The sequence below is a fragment of the Mustela nigripes genome, chromosome 2 (genome assembly GCF_022355385.1).
Source record: "Mustela nigripes isolate SB6536 chromosome 2, MUSNIG.SB6536, whole genome shotgun sequence".
NCBI lineage: Eukaryota > Metazoa > Chordata > Mammalia > Carnivora > Mustelidae > Mustela > Mustela nigripes.
Window position 1 is genome coordinate 87,386,839 of NC_081558.1, and position 13,134 is coordinate 87,399,972.

The following is a 13,134-nucleotide window of genomic DNA, read 5'->3' on the forward strand; positions in this document are numbered from 1 at the left end:
TTCCTTATACTTCTGTTGTGCTCCTCTTTACTTTCTTCTCAGGTGACCTTATCCAGTTTCACGGCATCAGGTATCCTTAATCTATTCTCTAATCTCCGTGCACTTCTCCAGTTTGGACCAGTGTCTTAAACTCTAAACATGTTTCCACCTTAAAACTGGCATGTAACGAAACAACCTTCTCTCCCCCCCCTCCTCCTTTCCCTCCTTCTTCTCCTCCACCACCTTCTCCTTTTTCTCCTCCTCCTCCTCCTCTTCCATTCCCCTCTTCCTTCATTTTTCTTCTTCTTTTGTTTGTTAACCTTTGATTATGGAAAAATTCAAACATAGATACAGGTGGCAAAACTAATACAATGACACCTCTCCCCAGGTACCCATCACTTAACTCAAGCAATGAAAAACCCTTGACCAGTTTTATTTTGTTTTATATGTACCCCACCACACCTGTATCCTTCCCCCAGTTATTTTGAAGCAATCCCAGATATCATATATTCCATGAGTAGATATTTCAAGTTGCATCTCTAAAAGATTCTTTATAAATATAACCACAGTACCATTATCAACCTAAGAATTAACAATAATCTTTTAATATCATCAAATATCTGGTCAGTCAAAACTGATTCCCCTGACAAACTGCCCCTCCTCTAGCCTTCCCCGTCTCAGGGAGTACAGCCTCCCATCTGCCAGTTGTGCAAGGAAGATACTTGCTCCATCTTTAATAAATGTCTGTCTCTCAACTACTGTATTTACCTCATCATCAAATACTGTGAGTGTACCTTCCAGATACATCTAGCATTTCATCACTTCTCGCCCCTGCCACTGCCACCCTCTGGATCAAGCCACCTGACTGGCCTTCTTGTTTCCACTCTTGCCTAATCTAGTTAGTCCTCTGAGCAGCAGCCAGAGCCCTATTTTATTTTATTCTATATTTATTTTTTAAAAGATTTTATTTTCAAGTAAAGTCTACACCAAACATGGGGCTCGAACTTGCAACCCTGAGAACAAGAGTCACGTGCTCTACTAATTGAGCCAGTCAGGCACCCCCACACTCATCTTTTAAATGGATAATCAGACCATGTCATTCCTTTATTCAAAGCCCAGCTTCAGCTCCTGGTGTCATTCAGAATTAGCCCACTGTTAACATGGCCTACAAGACTCTATACATCTGGTCCTTCTGTGAACTCCCTGACATCCTCTCCTCCTGCTCCCCTCCTGCCATTCTGGGGCAGGGTTCCTCAAACACAGCACACATTCATATTCTTGCCTCAGGGTTCTTCACACACTCATCTTTCACACACACACACGTCTCCCAGATACCTGTTTGGCTGGCTTCCTCAAGTTATGCTGGTCTTTGCCCAAATGTGGCCATTACCAAAAGGCTTTGTCTGACCACTTTGTATAAAATAGTTACCCCCTGACCAAATCTATCCATGTCATTCTTTATCTGTTAATCCTCTTTCTAGAATAGCATTCATCTCTCCCTGACATACATTTCTTCCTCACTAGCAGGTAAGTTCCACGATAGCAGGATCTTTGTTCTGTTCACTGCTCAATTCCCAGTGGCTAGAAAGGTGCCTGGCATGTAGCAGGTGCTAACTAAATACTTGTTGAATGAACAGTTGCTTTGTAGTGTGCCTTTGATCTGACAATGACCACCTGCTTTCCGGCAGCCAGTTTGGTACCCTTCCCTTTGGTTTATGTTGGATCAGACCTCTGGTTATTTAGACCACTGGATAAAAATGCTTAAGAAGGAAATTCTGTTACACAATATGTAATACATAGTCCCATAGTTCCCTTTCTGTCTGGCAAAGAAGGAAGGGGAAGATTGGTAAAGATCATTTGCCAGTTATTTCACATCAAATTATAGAAATAAAATATGGTCACTTGGGAGTGGCTCAAGATAACAACCGTTACTATCATTGTTTTTCCTGGCACCTGTTTTGAGTCTATTTTCTCAAAATTATAGTTTCTTCTTATTCCCTGAGGAATGTCAAAGAAAGACTCAATCATATGACATTAAACAAAACCTTATCTCATTTCTGACACTAGGGTGAACCTGGATTTCCTGGCTCTCCTGGTGCACAAGTAAGAAGTTATCTTTCTGCGTCTGGCAACTGGTATGCAGCATGTGTCATTTGTTTGTAGCTATTTTTTTTTCCAACTCAAGGCTTTGCTTTTGATTCTGTGAAGGGGGAAGATGGTGACTCAGGCCACCGAGGAGAGAAGGGAGCAAAGGGAATCAGAGGGCGGAGGGTAAGAATCAAAGGAATTTCCCAAGATCTATAACTGCACATATCATGACACTACTCATGGGAGAATTTCTATTGGGTTAATGGACTTCTCAGCAGGAAGCTCTTGTCCTTCTCAGGAAACATTCCACACCTTTCTCTGGCCACCCCACTCCCCCTGCCCCCGAATTAATACCACTCTCATTGATCTTGTGAATGCAAATGCAGCTCATCAAAGTGTAATAAAAGAAAATCCAAGTTGGAGTTTCAGTTACACAATATCTATATCTATGGTAAGTCTGGAAATCACTTGGGAGGGTATTGTTTTAGCGGCAGAGCAAACATCGCTATTTCTGTCAGATTCCTTCAAGCCTTAACTTTGTCTTAGCTAATTTAGGACTGGACTCTCAGGAACGTGGCTGCCATCCTGGTGGACTTTGAGCCATGTCTTCACTGTGCTTTGTGGAGTCCACCATTTAAAATCCATTCCCTCGGGTTCCAAAGGTTCAGTCTCAAAAAGCTACAATCACTGGCAGCTCTTTTTGGAAAGAGCCTGTGAATATCTAAAACCTTGACAGTTTTTAGCTGATAGACATTAGAGAACAAGGCCTTCCGGGAAAGACATGGACTAGTATTTGGTGCAGAAAAGAGGAAAGAGAATATTTATTATCTAGGCACTCAATAATTGGTATTTTCATACACTGGCAAGGGCACAAAGGAAAAAACTAATCTATGCCTAATGTGGTTTGCTGCTGGCTAATATTGCCCTGCTCTATGATGTCTCTGATTTCAAATAACTGATGTCTCTGGTTTCAAATAAAAAAGAACAAAGCATTACCTACATGCTGATACTGCTATGTCGTTTCAGATACCTGTAAGATGATCAGTAAACCATGGTCAGCATAGACCTTTTATCAGACTCTAAAGACCAGAAGGTGGTGCAAGAAATTTTCTCTTTGATGTCTTTCTCTTGATGTCAGGTCCTCAGGGTGTATTTCCTATATTCTTTTAATTATATGACTTGGAATCTAAATTGACTACTGAGCCATCCTTTAAGGCCGGGTTTGAAAGTGTGTGTCTGTGTGTATGTCCACATGTTGGCTGAGGTTAGGTCTGTAGGGGGCAGTTTAGATGGCTCCCGAAGGAGACTGCCTCCCTTTCTACTTTGGCATCTCACTCCATTGATACAGTTCATAAACCTAACTAGTCCCTAGCGGACTCATTGGAGCTTAGAAAGAATGACAGCTTAGTATCTCAAAGTGGGTCTGATGGTTTTAACCGAGTTGTATTCAAGAGGAGAAGCTTATTCCTTTGGTTTGGCTATTTTTAGGGTAATGCTGGCTTTCCTGGACTTATTGGAACTCCAGGTGACCAAGGCCCTCCAGGACCAGTGGTAACATAGATTCTTCTTTCTTTTATTTTCAACCTTTGTGTAAAAGTGAATAAGGATCTGCTAAGAGCCATCTGAATGAATGAAGAAATGAACATTTGGGAGGCCCTAGAGGATCTGTATAGGGAATGAACCAAGTTTGCTTTTGGAGACATTAGCTTCAAGTCCTTACACAGTATACTTATTCAATGTATATTGTTTACTTGAACATCGGGAAGATATTAGAGCAGCTGGAGATTTATAAACCTGTCTAAATACATAATACATAAACTCAGTGGAGACTGAGTTTATCAATATAAACAAGATGAGCAAAAACATTTGTGTAAACACTGGAAGGAAATCCTAACAAAATGTGACATTTATATAATCTGAACTAAACAGACAATGTTGCAAGTCCACAATTTTTTTTTTTTTTTTTAAATTCCCTGGGAGGTCATTTGGTATGAAGGGAAAGACTTTGGGGCTCTTGTCATTTTGCACTACCCCTTGTCCCATGAGGCTAGGCAGTCTTTTCACAGGAGATGGTAGAGTGAGTGAGCCAGGGGCTGAACCTGGTGGTTTCACTGCATTTAGGATTTACTGTAGAGGAGCCACAAAGTCATGGAAGCAAAAATCTTGGAAGCAGAATGATGCACACACCTATTTTACAGACGAGAAAACAAAGGCTGAAAAGATTATTGTGACCTACCTGAGCTGACAAATCACTAGCTTGTAGAATCTAAATAAAAACAAGGATCTCTAGACTCCCAGAGTACCTCAGTCAGGACTATCTGTTCTGAAGGATTCCAGGGATGGCTTATTTGGCACTAGAGCCAGGATAAGATGGTGGTGGGTAGCCTGAGGAGGAGAGATAGGAAATGGCTGGTCTACTTTAGAACTGTTTCTGAATCGCCCTGAGATCTTGACAGGCCTTTTCTTGAATTGGATCCTAAACTGTGTGGCTTGCTCTCAAGATGACCTGATCTTCTAAGAGTCTTTATGTACCATGCTCCTGGATATCCTAGACTCTGAGGTCTGAGCATACCTCTGATCCACTCTGACTTTTTTCCTTAGGGGATCAGCCAGAATTCCAGGGCCAGGACTGTAGGGAAAGAAGGTGGTCTATGTACTATGGTATCTTTCTGAGAATGTTTTGCTAACTCCAGAGAATAATTTATCAGACCTCAGAATCTTACATTTTAAACCCATTTCTTCTCTTCCCAGGGCATCAAGGGTCCCAAAGGTTTGGCAGATATGATGGTAGGTAAACATTTTAAATCTAAACCTTGTTCTTTTTAACACACGAGGCTTTCCTCTTCCACACAGTAGAAATCTATATTCTATTGTTTCTCTTCTTATAAATTCTTTAAGTACCTTAAGTTTATAGACTTTCCTCTGAAAGGTTATAATCACATCAGTGAGAAGAGTAGAATAATGTTTTAAATCATGGAGGCAATCTGGATGTTTCTGAGTGCTACTATTGGCTGACATGAAGGGAAAGATTGAGGCTACAACTCCCATACAATATGCCTTTTTGTAAGAAGTTGTTCAGAAGTTGCTTATAAAGTATTTATAGATGGCAGAGTACATCTTCATGTTTCATGACACACCTGAAAACAATCTCAAAAGTTACGGTCAGGGGCGCCTGGGTGGCACAGTGGGTTAAGCCGCTGCCTTCGGCTCGGGTCATGATCTCGGGGTCCTGGGATCGAGTCCCGCATCGGGCTCTCTGCTCGGCGGGGAGCCTGCTTCCTCCTCTCTCTCTCTCTCTCTCTACCTGCCTCTCCATCTACTTGTGATTTCTCTCTGTCAAATAAATAAATAAAACCTTTTTTAAAAAAAAAAAAGTTACGATCATTTTTCATCTCCGAAGCACAAAAATACTACTGTGGTGGGAAAGAAGTGGGGCAAGCGAGAACCAAGAAATAAAGGGGCCAAGGGATTAACAGAGCACAGAGGAAGAGGTCAAAGGAACGAAGCAGAATTCTAATGGTGGTGTGAGGGGATCTGTGTCTTGGCATTCGCCCTAAAGAATTGTTCCAGGAATTGCTGACACAGAGATCCAGGAATTGAAGACAGTTCTTTGCATTTTAGGCCAAGAGTTCTAGATTGAAACTTCCTCAAAATCAAATTTGGTTCCATTGCTTTTTGAGGCAGTTAAAAAAATAAAATTATTTATTAATTATAATTATAATTATAAAATTATAAATGTATAAAATATAATTATAATTATAATTATAAAATTATAAAATTGTATAATTAATTATAAAAGTATTTATCTATGTCTAGTAATATGAGCACTGTATGGTATATAAAATATATTTTAAGTGTTTTAAAATATCTGTTGTATCTAGAAATATAACTTCTGAATCATTTCATCTGCTGTAACAATTTTTGTGTTTTCTATTGTAGCTTAGAAAGCTTCAGAAAGAAACTGATAATACACAGATGACATTTCTAAGTCATGAGAGAGAGAGATGGAATATGCTTCAGATTAAATACCTTTCCCTTTTCCCTCTTTCTCCATCTTTCTAACAGCCTTGTGACATCATTGCTGTCATACAAGAGAACTGCCGTAAGTTGTTTGGGAAAGGCTCAAGTGGGGGCCAGTGGTGTGAGGTGGGGCTGGTTCATGGTCATGGACTGGGGACATAAATCACCTGTGGATTTGACTGAGTGTTGTCTATCATGAAAGACTTATAAATTAATGTATTTGGCTCAGTCTGCCTTTGGGTAAGTAATCTTCTCCAGTGGGGTCTCAGAAATGAAGTGGCTGAAAGGGATGCTGTCTCAATGGTGAAGAGAAATTCCACTATAATGTGGCACCTCATGAAGGGGAATGCCAACTGCACACCTGCATGTCTGCATCTCAGTGCTTCTTATCACAAAACAAATAAAGAAAAACTTTGCTATTCTTATTCCATCCATTTAAACAAGAGGGATCATCAGGGAGCCTTCAATAAGAAATGTGTCCTTTTTTATTTGCATTTATGCTTTAACAATGGAATTACAAATCATCAGATGTTAATATTTGGTAACATCCCCAGATTGGATTTTACTCATTGTCTTTAGTGTATTCCTGGATATTTGCTTCCTGTAATATGTACACTTCTCCACTCACTAGCAATAGGGAGAGAACATTGAATTGGCAGAGTGCTTAATTTGGGTGCTTGGCTTCTCTCCACAAATGCCTAGTCCTGCTTATTTAAACTTCATGTTCTGTCCATTCCCATTTAGTTGCTGTTGAAAGAGATTCTGGAGTCCTTTTTCTTAGAAATCACAAAAAATAATACCATAGTTTTGACCACAAAGGGAGAATGTCAGAGTTGACCATGTAAAAAGTTAAAACCCGTTTATACTGAAGACCACTGTGAAGTCAAAAGTGAACAGAAAGGGGCGTGCGTCTTGGTGGCTCAGTGGGTTAAAGCCTCTGCCTTCGGCTCAGGTCATGATCCCAGGGTCCTGGGATTGAGTCCTGCATCCAGCTCTCTGCTCGCTAGAGAGCCTGCTTCCTCCTCTCTCTCTGCCTGCCTCTCTGCCTACTTGTGATCTCTCTCTGCCAAGTAAATAAATAAATAAATAAAAATACTTAAAAAAAAAGTGAACAGAAAAATGGGGAAAAATATATACAATATACCAAGCCAAGGACCTAATTTTGTTAACTCTGTCATGTCGAAATATATATAATCGCTTAATCATTTTTAAAAAGATTTTATTTATTTATTTGACAGAGAAAGAGACAGTGAGAGAGGGAACACAGCACGGGGAGAAGGAGGGGGGAAAGCAGGCTTCCCACCAAGCAGGGATACTGATGTGCCGCTCGATCCCAGGACCCTGAGATCATGACCCGAGCTGAAGGCAGAAGCCCAACGACTGAGCCACCCAGGCATCCCTCCTCAATCACTTTTATCTACAAGCTCAGATATTTTATATATGTTGAACCTAATGTAAAAAATTCTTAGACTGAAAAATCTAAGTATCATGAGACATCTATAGTATCATGAGACATCTAGAGTGGACTAGGCAATACTGCTCTAAATTTATCGACGAAAAGAATTCATGTTCATCATATACTAAGTAAAAAAAGATTCAGAATAGGACATATACTAAGGTCCAAGTTTTATAAAATAAAATAACAAATTAAACAAATACATACATACATAGACATTATGAATTAAGGATAATTTTAATTTTTTGTTTTCTGATATTTTCCATAAAAATATATTACTTGAGCAAACACACTTATACATATTATAGTGTGTATAATATATACAGTATATTATATACAGTTTTAGATATATATATGTATATATATGTGTGTGTGTATATATAGTTTCAGAATAGCTCAGTGTATTAGTCAGGTTTAAGTTCAGTACAGTGTGACCTCAGTGCTCAGTAATAATGACACAAAGGTATTTCTCAGATCAAAGCCATGAAGGGGTCAGTCTGGGGTTGACATGGATGTCCGCAGTATTCAGGGACACAGGCTCTTTATATTTTTTCATTCTGCATTGTAGGAAGGGTGTTCTGTTTCCAAAATCACCTTGAGGTCCAAGATGTTGACCAAGCTTCAGGCAACAGGAAAAGAAAGGGAAAGTTGTTTCTGAAGTAGTTTCTGAAGTTGTTTCTACCATCTCTCTTTTTTTTTTCTTTATTTTTTTTTAAAGATTTCACCCATTTACTTGACAGAGATCACAAGTAGGCAGAGAGGCAGACAGAGAGAGAGAGAGAGAGAGAGAGAGAGGAGGAAGCAGGCTCCCCACTAAGCAGAGAGTTCGATGGGGGCTGGATCCCAGGACCCCGGGATCATGACCCTAGCCGAAGGCAGAGGCCCTAACCCAGTGAGCCACCCAGGTGCCTCTCTACCATATCTCTTATTCCGTTCTTCCAGCTTCTCCACTGGGAAATGGAGTCTTTTCTCCAGGCAGCCATATGTCCTGAGACTGAGGATTTACTGCTATAGAAAAAAGGGAAAATGGATATTGGGGAGCAAATCGAGGTCTTGACCAAACTCAGGCAGGAGTCAGAGAAGGTCACTGCTTGAATTTCTCAGAGAAGATAGTTTTTCATATTGAAGCACTCACCTAGAAACCATAGCACTGCCTATATAAACTAACAATGTCTCGTTTTTTCCTCCAAAACAATTTCCCTTCCAGCTTGTTCGACAGGTAGGTAATATTTCTTCTTATTCACTCAGACATCACCTGTTCAGAGGCATTACAGAAAATCTTAAATCTGGGTGTCCATTGTGTTAAGGTATTTCCAAATGCCCAGCGTTCCCTAGCGAAGTGGTCTTTGCCTTGGACATGTCAAACGACGTCTCCCAGTCGGATTTTGAGAGGATGAGAAACATTCTATTGTCTCTGTTGGAGAAGATGGAAATAAGTGACAGTAACTGCCCAATGGGTGCCCGAGTGGCCATCGTTTCGTACAATGCCAAAACTGACTACCTGGTTCGCTTCTCAGACCACAAGGGGAAGCCCACACTCCTGCAGGCGGTCAGGGCGATCCCTCTGCAAGGGTCTTCTGGCAGCAGGAACCTTGGGGAGGCCATGAGGTTTGTGGCCAGACATGTATTCAAACGTGTGCGCTCCGGTCTTCTCGTGAGGAAAGTGGCTGTGTTCTTTCAGGCAGGCTGGTCTCATGACCAAGATGCTTTCAGCACCGCCACTCTGGAGCTCAGCGCACTGGACATCACCTCTGCGATCATCACCTTCACAGAGGCGCACAACCTCCCGTATGACCTGCTGGTAAGTGGGGGAGTCGCTGGGGGGCGGCGGCTTAGTACCTGCTCCTTTTCCCTCCATCAAGGACTGCATTGATGTGTATGCAGGGGGAGGGGGGTGTTCTTATTATGGACTCTGCTACAAGTGTAACTACTAGCACCAACTGGCCACTCTTGAATGCTTACTCTGAGCTACATGCCTCACAAACATTAACTTATTTAATATCCCCAAGACTCTCTGAGGTGAGTAGATAAGAAATATCTTATTCAGAGATAAGAAAACTGAGGCTTAGAGAGTTAAGTATACCATCAAAAGTCAAATATCTAGTTAGTAGCAGATTGATCTGCCTTCAGAGCCCATGCTTAAACACTGTGCTAAATTGTATCAGGAGGGTGTGTAGAATGTAACTCTCCCTTTCCTCTCTTCTCCTCCCCTCTGCTCCCGCCCCCTCCCCTCTCCTCCCCTCATCTCCTTCCTTCCTCTTTCTTTCTTTCTTTCTTTCTTTCTTAAACACATACCCATATGACAAAGTGGGTAAAGCACATTAATTTAAAATGTACATCTAGATGGATTTTTATAAATGTTAAACCCCTTGTGACCAAGACATGGTTCAAGATATGAAACTCTCAGCATCCTTTAAGTTTTGCTCATGCTTCTCCAAACTATACACTCCACAGAGTCTCTGCTCTTCTGGCTTCTGTCACAGTCAAATAAGCAGTTTGGCTTGTTCTGAACCTTCATTTCAATTGAATCCTATAACATGTACTCTTTCGTACCTGGCATCTTCCACTCAACATAATGTCTGTTCTCCTTGTTTATCTATGTTGTGTATATGGGTATCATTATTTTTTACTGCTGTTCTGAACTATGGTAAGTGTGTACATACCACAATTTATTTACCTATTCTCCAGACGTGACTTCTCTAACTGAACCCCACATAACACATTCTCATGGAATATATGGGGTGATCTATCAAAATAAAGACAGGTTCTCTAAGAGACTCCATTGTCAATATTCAACTGTGATGGGCTAGCAAAAATGAAAATGTCATATAGTTCAGCCCAATAGCTAGTTAATTTAGCTGTGCTAGACCATTTAATTTTCTTTTAAAGAGAGAGGGTAGGTGACAGACACTGTTATCACAGCTGTGGATATGCTTCTAAGAATCAATAGATAAAATTATGATAGCTTGCAACCATTGGACTACATACCCTGGGTTTTGATAAACAAAGTTAAAATGCAAAGCACTGAGTTCTTTTCTTGCTGTAACATCCCTCTTGTCCAGGAGGATGTGTGAGCAGAGATGTATTGTTGATGGAACAGCCCTCAATAACTTCCTGAATGGATTCCTAAAGGCAGGATATAACCAAATAACAGTTAAAATTAGAGACTGGCTCTTCCATCAACAATGAGTGCCTTTGGAAAAGTCTCTTCATCTTTCTGAGTCTCATTTTGCTCAGCTCTAAAATGGAGAGAAAGTCACAAGTAAATGTCATCTAGCTCCCTTCCTGGTGTAATGATCTATTTACAAAAAAAGCATCTCCCTAACATTTGGAGAGTGACCCTTGGGGTACAGTTACATACCTCAAATGTCCAGCAGTGTGGCTGTCTGAGAGGATCCTGGGCAGACTGTTGGGATTTGATGGAGAGTGAATATTTGGTCAGGGTGCTCTCGGCTTCTTAGTTGCTTTAGGTTCCAGGTAAAAGGATATAATTGTATGTGAAAAGAATCTGCTAGCTTCAGTACACTTGGACCTCAGCTTGGTCACTTCTCTCTCTGCTCTCCTTTCTGTTTCTTAGACATATTCTTGCCCCGGGTTGCTGGAAACCAATTCTGTTTCCTAAATGTAACAAAGTAGAAGTGTTACATGGTGCTAAGTGTTGCTTGTCCGCTCAAATGTAATGGATGACCTCGTTTCTGTTGACACCAGCAAGGAGAGAAACCACAAGGATGATAGCTCCATTCTCAAGGCCTGTCAGAAAAATCCTCATTTCTTCATAACTGGAGATAATTGCAGCCCTGAATCTCTCCCCTACTCTGTGCATTATCCTTAGGGGTATCCTGTTAGGAGAGTAGAAATATCCTGTAATTTGTCTTTGGAATTATCTGCCTGAGGAATCTCTCTGACGTTGCGTGAGGCTTTTGTCTTTCCCCTCTATTTTGTTTTATTTCACAAAACAACACCCACATGCTTCTTCTGGAAAAATGATAGTTGTTCAATTTGAAATCATTATATAAACAGATTCCGAACTTCTCAGTCCATTTAAACATTTTCAGAGGCCGTGGCGCATATTAAAAAGACTTTTTAAGCCATCCATTGAGTCATCTTAGCCCTAAAAAAAGTTTTGCAGCATTGGACTATTTGTGTCTGGATCCAGTTGTCTGTATGTATCTCAAAATCTTTGCCCTGTTTTTTAAAGTTAAAAAGCAGAGGATTGCAGGGAAGACAAAATTTGAGTCCCAGATTTCAAATTTTATTTTTCTTTATGAAAAGTCTAGTACATTTTCCCTTGAAACAATACCTAGGAAAATAGCTCATGTTTATTCACTCAGACACTATACTAAGATCTTTCCACTTATTGGTTCTTGTAATCCTTATAACAACCCAGTGAGATAACTATTATGGGCCCATTTCTCAGATAATGAAACTGAGACGTGGAGAAGTTAAATAACTTGCTCAAGGTCTGGAGTTTTCATCAGCAATGAGATTTTGAGTTCAAAAGTCAAGAACAGGAAGGGAGTTTAGAAGTTCTAAATTCTTTCCATGTATTAATTCATTTTATCTTTACAACACTATGAGATAAACCTATGAACTAGTCCTCTCTTTATTTCTGTGTATTAAAAGAGAAGAATCCAAAGAATGGAGTGCTGGCTATCATGGAGACAAGAAAATCAGCTCTAAAGGATAGACACATTAAGAGGATGGTCAAAAAAATGGGGGTGGGTAATTATAAGTTTTGTGTAATTTCAGGATTCAGAAAAATTATAGGAGGACTTTTTTTTTTTTTTTTAAATTAAGAAAGTATTGGGTTGCCTGGAGAGACTCTTCCAGAGGCCATGGATAACCTGCAGCTGGAGGCCTTGTGGGTTTCTATTTTCCATTAGACTGTTACTGCTCTAAGTCCAGGATCAGCAGCCAAGGGAAGAAATTAGGTAAAGACTTCACACTCTGGGGGTGCCTGGGTAGCTCAGTGGGTTAAAGCCTCTGCCTTCAGCTCGGCTCGTGATCCCAGGGTGCTGGGATCGAGCCCCACATTGGGCTCTTTGCTCAGCAGGGACCCTGCTTCCCCCTTTCTCTCTGCCTGCCTCTCTGCCTACTTGTGATCTCTGTCAAATAAATAAATAAAATCTCAAAAAAAAAAAAAAAAGACTTCATACTCTGTTTTGGTCCTATATGTTATCTGGACATGTTTTCTTGACACTGGGACATCAACTTATTCACCTATAAAATGGGGATAAGCTCACAGATAATGTCATAAAAGTCCTAAGAGGTTGTGCCTACAGGGACATTGGGCTGACACTTTCTATGTGTATACTTAGTGGGTAGCCATTATTATTACCATATCTTCTTCAGGGACCTGAAGAGTGCCTCTTCACCCAAGAACTATTAAATTAGACAGCTTCTATTTGTAAGCACCTATGAAGTTCCAACCGCTGTGCTATGTGGTTTTCGTGCCTTGTCATCTTAACCCATCAATACTCAAAATGTGGTCCTGGGACCAGCAGCAAGACCATTACCTGGGTAATGAGAAATGCCAAATCTCAGACTCTACCACTGATCTAATTAATTGAGCTCTGCATTTTAAAAAAAGA

The 13,134-nt window shown here is 40.5% G+C and overlaps 1 protein-coding gene across 1 annotated transcript in view; it reads left to right on the plus strand.

Annotated features, from left to right (window-relative positions):
- LOC132010492 (collagen alpha-4(VI) chain-like) overlaps nt 1-13,134 on the plus strand; it is a 90,949-nt gene that overhangs the window by 58,448 nt on the left and 19,367 nt on the right. The window contains 7 exon segments of the mRNA XM_059388327.1: nt 2,047-2,082; nt 2,188-2,250; nt 3,556-3,618; nt 4,819-4,854; nt 6,133-6,169; nt 8,751-8,762; nt 8,851-9,344. Of these exon segments, the coding sequence (XP_059244310.1) occupies nt 2,047-2,082; nt 2,188-2,250; nt 3,556-3,618; nt 4,819-4,854; nt 6,133-6,169; nt 8,751-8,762; nt 8,851-9,344 (741 nt within the window).